The sequence below is a fragment of the Aptenodytes forsteri genome, unplaced genomic scaffold (genome assembly GCF_000699145.1).
Source record: "Aptenodytes forsteri isolate BGI_AS27 unplaced genomic scaffold, ASM69914v1 Scaffold31, whole genome shotgun sequence".
Taxonomy (NCBI): Eukaryota; Metazoa; Chordata; class Aves; order Sphenisciformes; family Spheniscidae; genus Aptenodytes; species Aptenodytes forsteri.
Window position 1 is genome coordinate 389571 of NW_008794713.1, and position 7417 is coordinate 396987.

At 47.3% G+C, this 7417-nt stretch overlaps 1 protein-coding gene across 1 annotated transcript in view; it reads left to right on the top strand.

Annotated features, from left to right (window-relative positions):
* Positions 1-7417, top strand: part of MYO5B (myosin VB) — a 134972-nt gene that overhangs the window by 31540 nt on the left and 96015 nt on the right. Inside the window, exons 8-10 of the mRNA XM_009273831.1 lie at positions 764-871; positions 2973-3082; positions 4660-4925. Of these exons, the coding sequence (XP_009272106.1) occupies positions 764-871; positions 2973-3082; positions 4660-4925 (484 nt within the window). The remainder of the gene's footprint in view (positions 1-763; positions 872-2972; positions 3083-4659; positions 4926-7417) is intronic.

Sequence of the window (7417 nt, forward strand, 5' to 3'; positions counted from 1 at the left end):
TTGAAACGAGTTGAAGCTGGTGCTGAGAACCAATTCTGGGTGGGATGGGGAGGCTGTCCACCTCCTGGGTTCCCCCAGCCCTCCTCCGGGCCAAGCCTGCTCCTGCACTGCCAGGACTCAGCCTGGCAGCCTTGGGCACGTATCTTAATGGTTCTGGCCTCAAATAAGCCCTTGTTTTAAGGAAGGGTGGTTGCACGTGAAGCTTTTTAAAGTGAGTATAAATCCTGCGATCTCTTCTTGTTGTATCTGCATTTGAAATGCCTCTCGGTCTCCGTAGGATTTAGCTTTGCTTCGTCCTGAAATAACTTTGCTAAAGCACAGATGCTTAAACGGTGTAATGCTGGCACTGCGAGTGTTTCTCCATTCCCTTTGCTCCCTGGGTTTAAGGCATTATATGGGAAAGATGTTAAAATGTCTGAATTGGTCATGGGTATGTAAAACAGGATTAAAAAAAATTGAAAATAGTAACCTCGGTATTTGAAGTAATATGCACCTGTGCAATAGAGCAGTTATTTGAATCCCAAATATACCAGAGCTCTGCCCCGGCTGAACTTGCTTTGCGTGGGGAAGGGGTTTCATCACTGCAAGAAGTAGTTACAGTCACTTATCAAGGTTCTACTTCATCCATTTCTAAGTAAACCATGGTTTAAAGGAGACGGGTGCCCTTCAGAGATGGGCAGGATCGGGGGACGGGGAGCATCCCAATGCACACTCTGGAAAGCTACTGCTTGCTGATGCATTTCTTCCGTTTCTTCTCTCCTAGCATGTGCCGAAGACTTTTTCTACACTTCTCAGGGAGGTGACACATCTATCGATGGCGTGGACGATGCTGATGACTTTGAGAAAACCAGGCACGCCTTCACCCTGCTTGGTAAGGGGTTGCTCTGCTTGGAGACTTCCCAGCAGAAATCTCTTGGAAATGTTTTTCAGTATTTTGCCTGAATTAAATGGCTGTCCTGTAACACTAAGAGGTATAAATCCATCTTCCTATTGACCTACTTGGCTTTACCTTGTTCTTTAGTATGAGCTGCAGAAGTGTTTCTTACAGCTATCTGCAAAGCAGCAGTGAAATGGAGGAGGACACCGAATTTAAGAGAAACCAAAATAAACCATCCTGGAGTCAAAGCTGTGCTGCAGCTTTGACTTGCTATTTTTTTACCCTATTTACAAGCAGGAAAAGAGCTATTACTCTGCAGTTCAATCTGTATTTGGGTTGAGGGTGATGTCACTTCTCGGACCATCGCAACCACCCGTGCACGCTACGGTTACACAGTGCCATAGCCTGCCTGCAGCAGCGACTGTTTGAAAAGAAAAACAATTTTTGCAGGGGAAAACTTTCCCAGAGTTTATTAATAGTTATCTGAAACCAAGTTTTTAAATCCCGGTAAGTCTCGGTGCCTCTCCATTGCATTTCATGTGTTGGGAGAGGAGCTCGTGATGCAGTTGGCAGCCAGCTGTGAAATTCCCCCGAGCAGCTGTATCGCAGCCACCGCGCTGTGCCGGCAGCAAGCGTGGGGACTCATTTCAGGTGTTAGAACTGTAAACATTTCCCCCATATTTGTCCTCTTTGTGTTTTAGATGGGCTCGATCTCTTTTTCTTTGGGGCGACAGCGGAGTCTTGTCTTTACCCTCCTCTTGTCCGTCTTGTGTGAATTCTAACTGTTAACTGCTCAAAAAAATACGACTCCACTGGTTTCTCCAAACTTGCCCATGGGACTGTAATCCCCAGGGAACTCTCTCCCCATCCCCTCGCCGCGTGTAGTCTCTCTTTGGTCCCCTTCTCTGCCTCCCCAAGCAGACCCCCTGTCTCCTTGCTGGTCCCTGTGAAGAAGCACTGCGCGAGCTTCTTCCTCCGCTGCCAATTTGATGATGTTTTCCTGTTCTTCACATGCTTCCTCTGGCTCTGCCTTTTCTCATTTTCCTTCAGTGTTGCCCAGCTCTGTCTGCTTCTGTTCAGGGCCTGGTGAAATTGCTACTACGCTTTCTAGTCTTGCATTTTTATGTGTAACAAGAAGTCAGATTTATCTGCAAATCCCCACCCTAGCCCTGCTTAACTCTAATTAAGAGTGCCAGGTAACAACAGAGCATTGCTCCTTTTCGTAACCTTGAAATATTTTTCACTGTGCTGATAACAGAAAAGTCCCGAGAGAGAGAAAGGGAAGCTCTTGATAATTCAAAAACCAGCAGGTGATGTCTCAGACCTTGGGTGGATAATTAGGACACCAGCACTGAATACAGAAGGGGCACAGAAAACCCAGTTGGGATGTAAAAATGCAGGAATTGGAAAGAAAGCTGTGTGCAGGCTGCTGCTGAGCAAAGCTCCTGCTGGGAATGCCTGCAAAAGCCTGCCAGAAAAATATATAAAGCAATAACATCTTACACCCCCAGCGAAGACCCACAACGTGTAGCTCCTGTTGGGACACTGGGGACCGTGAGACAGAGCTTCACGTCACCTCCCTGGTGACTTGCTGTAGCACCAGTCTGGAGGCATTGTGCATCATGTGCACGGCTTTAATTTCCTCTTCCGTTTGTGGGACACTGGCAGTAAGTTGTAATTTCTGTGCTTCAGGTGTCAGTGAGATCTCACTGTTGGACTACGTTCGCAGAGAAGCAACTCCTTGTTCTATAAAAGCCGCAGAGCCCCTGTAGCTCTGATCCTGTTTGATCATTGTGGAGTAGCATCCTTGGTTTCGTGCACATTCACGATAGTATTGAACCCATCTGTGACGAAATTGCTTTGATGCAATCATTAGGGGTAAAGAAATAACATGAGGAGCTCCTCTCGCCGTCTCAGCTGTCATTTTTGAGCGATGACTTCACTGAGAGTTTGTGGTGAGTTTATTGGGAGAGGTCTGATAACTCTGAAAACCAACAGCCCGGGAAGGAAATCAAACACCGCAAGCGTTTTCAAATAAACTGAAAATTGCAGCTTGTCTTCTGTTGTGAAAATCAGCTATCAATTGTTCCCGTAGGAGTGAAGGAGTCTCATCAGATGACCATTTTTAGGATAATTGCTGCCATTCTGCACCTAGGGAACTTGGAAATCCAAGCGGAACGAGACGGCGATGCCTGTAGCATATCGGTAGGTCACCAGCAGGAGTGGGGCACGTGGGGAGCTTTGTATGCTCATAAATTGGGCCACGTTGGATGTGTTGAGCTTCGCAGCAGTATCCTTTGGTAGAAAGCCCTTTTCCTCCTGGTTTTCTCTGCTTTTTTTGAAAACGCATCATAATTTCCTGGTTGCTTTGTTTTTCCTGGAAGGTAGTGCATTATTTCTCCTCTCTAGCCAGCCCATAAGCGAGGTGATTCGAAGGTCGCTTACCACCTTAAGCCCCAACCCATCTTTAACTCTTCCTGCTTTCTTAAAAGGCTCGGTGCGCAGAGTATTGGGGGAACGGTGACTCCCACCAGCAGAAGGTGTGATGCTCTACAACCGCTTTGCTACAGGCAAAGCCGTGAGGCTGCTGCTTGTAATGTGGCCATCCAGTATTCGAAGGAGCACTGCACAGTTAATTAGCAACAATAAATAAGACTAAAGATGCCTTAGTGGTGGTTTTTCTGCTTCTGTGTTTGTTCAGGGAAGGGAAAAAAGTGATTATATGGAAAATACTGTCCTGTCAATTATCGTTGCATCCCAGACTGGGTCGTTTGTTTCTAATTAAAGTATTAAAATGGGTTCTGCACACACTTTTAGTGGTACCCTTGAGATAACTTTGCGTGCAATTAGTTGGATGCTGGGGGTAATTTGCTTGATATTTGGCAACATGGATATGTAAAAGTGGTCTGCTCTGACAATGTTGAGTTCTGTAATGGAGTTCATGTTGTTTAATTACCTTCAGATGTAATTGCATGGTATTAAATCAACCCTGCTATGACTTTGAATCCATGGTCAAAAAGGTATCAGAGCAGAAAAGCATCCTAGAGGTCTTTTAAAATGCATTTTTCCTTCCATCCCCAAACCCAGCCAGCTTCTATACAAGCACATATCTAACTGGTAACAATTTACTACTTTTAGATATGTATTATTACACTGAGGAAAGGGAAATTGATTGCTCATTGTCAAAAAGGCAGTGCCCGCTATCTTTAGCATAATAGACTCAGAACTGCCTTGTCTTAGTTTGAGGGGGGAAAAAATACTACGCACTAGAGAAAATGAAGTTCACGTTTCATTTTATTGATTATGCAAAACACAACCCCTTCTGGTAATGCCCGTTTTGCAACTTCGTTATTCAAAATGGGGCCAGTTTGGTGTAATGGCATACCCTAAGCTTTAACTTGAGGCTTAATCAAGGTTGCTCTGAAGGAGCGTGTAGCTGCAGCTCAAGGAGGAGTAAAGCGGAGAGTGCTCTTTCCTGTTGGCAGTCACTGTGGAAATCTGCTCTTCACGAGAATCGAGATCTGAAGGATAGCCAGAGCAAAGCCATAGGGTGTGCCACCGTTCAGAGCTCCGCGTGAGCCGTTTCATCCGTCTCCATGAAGACTAGCGCAACTGGATGAGTGCTCATTGCCTTTGTTTCCTGTCAACTGCAGAGAAACGCAATATTTCCCTAGATAGTTATGAAATGCTGCTAATTTCTTGCACTGATCTGGGAACCCGGTGTTAAAACTCCAGTTTTGGAGCGTCACTAACCTGCTGACTTTGCTTCTCGTTACCCCCAGAGCGAGGATGAGCACTTGAACAACTTCTGTGGCTTGCTGGGCGTTGAGCACAGCCAGATGCAGCACTGGCTTTGCCACTGCAAGCTCGTTACCACGGCCGAGACCTACGTGAAGAACATGTCCGTGCAGCAAGTGGTGAATGCCAGGAACGCTCTGGCCAAGCACATCTACGCCCAGCTCTTCAACTGGATCGTGCAGCACATCAACAAGGCCCTGCACACCACCGTCAAGCAGCACTCCTTCATCGGCGTGCTCGATATCTACGGGTAGGCATGCTTTCTGCTTCTAAGGCTGTTAAATTAGTCCTTTCTAATTTGTCTCCCCCTTCTGGCCATGCACGCTCGACCTTGGCTTGTGGCAGGGTGTGGGAATAATAGAAAGGGATGCCAAAAAGCGCAGTCGTGGTGTGTGGTTTGCAGTTTTGAGCCTCCTTTAGATTGTGCAACCCTGACCCCCAAACAGCGGATGGAGATCTGCTTGAGCGCTGGCTTTTGGGAGTTACCTTCTATGCTGTTCCCATTTGGGATTTCTGTCCTGCATGCTGTTTAAAGCATCAAGCTTAAAGATGAGCTTAGGGGTAAGAGTAGATGTGGAGACCAAAGAAGACTGCGTTGGCTCTGCCTGGGGTTGCTGCGGGGTTTGAGGTAACTACTTTGCCTCTTCAGCTGTGAAATCGCTGCTGCAGGGCCCTTGTGCAGCGAGAGCTTTCGGAGGACTTTGGGAACCTGTGGCGGGGCAGGGGGGTAAGGTGCAAAAAGCTGTGGCATAACCAAAGGTAAGGCTTGCAGCCTGCAACCTCAGGGGCAATGAGCTGCTTTAAATTCAGACTGGGTACCGGTTACTGTATGGTCTGTCATCCTGGCACTTGAGCGCTGGTAGAAGAGGGATGAGAGAGTTGTATGTGAAGAGTTCATTTTAGCTGAAGTGCTGCAAAGAAGCAGAAGATGGAGGAGAAAGGGAGGGGGTTATGTCAGTTGTGGGGTGGAAAAGGAAAGGGTTTGTTGTTTTCCCCTCCCTTTCAACACCATCCCTTTTTGGTCTCTTTGGGGAGCAAGGACAAGGGAGAAGTGGGACAGCAGTGACGTGCTGTGCTCCCCGTAAAATATTAAGGTACTTGGTTGCTCCTGTTTCGGAGGGGAAGGTGGGATGGCCAAGTTGTAGCTGCTCCAGGAACCAGTCCCTGACCCAGTGCAGTCGCCGTGCTTGCTCAATCCCAAATCTCATGTAAGGGCAGACTCCTCGTAAGGTCTGTCAGATCTAGGTGAACCTGAAGTTCAGAATGAAATCCTGCCAAAGTGGTTCTGGGTCAGCTGCAGAAAGCTTTTATGGCTATTAAACCTACACAGTTACTGGAATTGGATCTTGTGTATAAAACCTCCTGTGGGGTTTCTACAGCTACTGGTATCTGGGATGTTGATTTTAACATCCGCTGGACAGCCACGGCAGCAGAAAGGATGCCAGAAGTCAGTGCTGGAGCATCGGCGTAGCCCACTGCCTGCTCAGCTCCATTGGCGGCTGCTGCCATGTGGCAAGGTTTACAGGAACACTTGTACAAGCATGCTAAGAGTACAGTCCTCTTTGGTTTGGGATTTTAATGGCATGGTTTGAGATGGTGAGTTTGCTGTCAGAGGTTTGCAAGTGTCTGAACTCTCTTTGGTATATAGCGCAGGACCTGGAAGATCTTAAATAACCAGATGGGATTGGCACAGTGTGGTTCGAAGACTGTATGAGATGGAAAAGCTGTTTCCCATCAGTGTCCCTACAAATAGAGATTTCTGCAGGCTGGAATACGATAAATGAAGCTTTGAGATGGAGCTTTGTGGGTGATAGTGGGTCAATGCAGAAAGCTGAACATCTGAGTTGCAAAATCAGACGTCGTCTTTCAGAAATCTGCATAAAAGGAGACTTGAGGATAATGCTCATGAAAGATTAAGATGGGCTTGAAAACCTGTTAGTGTGGAAGAAAAACCTCCCTTAGCTGTAGGTCTCCCGTGTGTCACGTCCAGCGCGTGGGCCAGCTGATGCTTTTACAGCACTGGTGTCACCGCAGAGTACAGCAGATTTTTTTTTTTCCCCACAGGGACCTGCAGGTCCTATCGAAAGAGGCAGGTTTGCAGGGGACGAGCGTCCGCAATCCGGGCCATAAAACTTGCGTGAGTCCGGTCTCCTAAAGAGACCGTAAATCCCTTTCAGAAGGGGGTATTGCTGTCTAAACGCTGAGTAATTAACAATGCAGGGACTTCAGGTGCTGGCAACCCGAGTCTCTGCAGTCCTTGAAAGTGGTTTGGTTCTCTAAACTTGGGTTATTTGGGAGTTTTAACGCATTCTGCCAAATATTGGAATTTTTTTTTTTTTCCCAAATGTCTGTCTGTTGGTTTTCCTTTTCCTCTGGGAGAGGGATTAAGCTTGAAAGGCAGGGAGCCTGCACACAGCCTCCACCGCACGTCCCTGACATCCCGAGAGCACCTCTGTCCCAGCGCTCCTGGGGGAGAACTGTCCCCATGGGTGGGGTTTCTAGGGACGGGGTCCAAACCGAGGGTGCAAGGGCTGTGGGGTTTTGTTTCCTAATTCTCCAATGCTCGACCCCGCGTCCTTAATCCTCTGTTAGTATTGGGGTGAGAGGGTGCAGCATTAAAAACCTTTATGTATTTATTCAAAGTGCGTCATTTGCTATAGTAGCGATACCGCAGTCCATCTGAAGAGTGGATTCATGTGGCATTCCTGGACTTGGCGGGGGCGGCTTGTTTTCCCTCTGTTT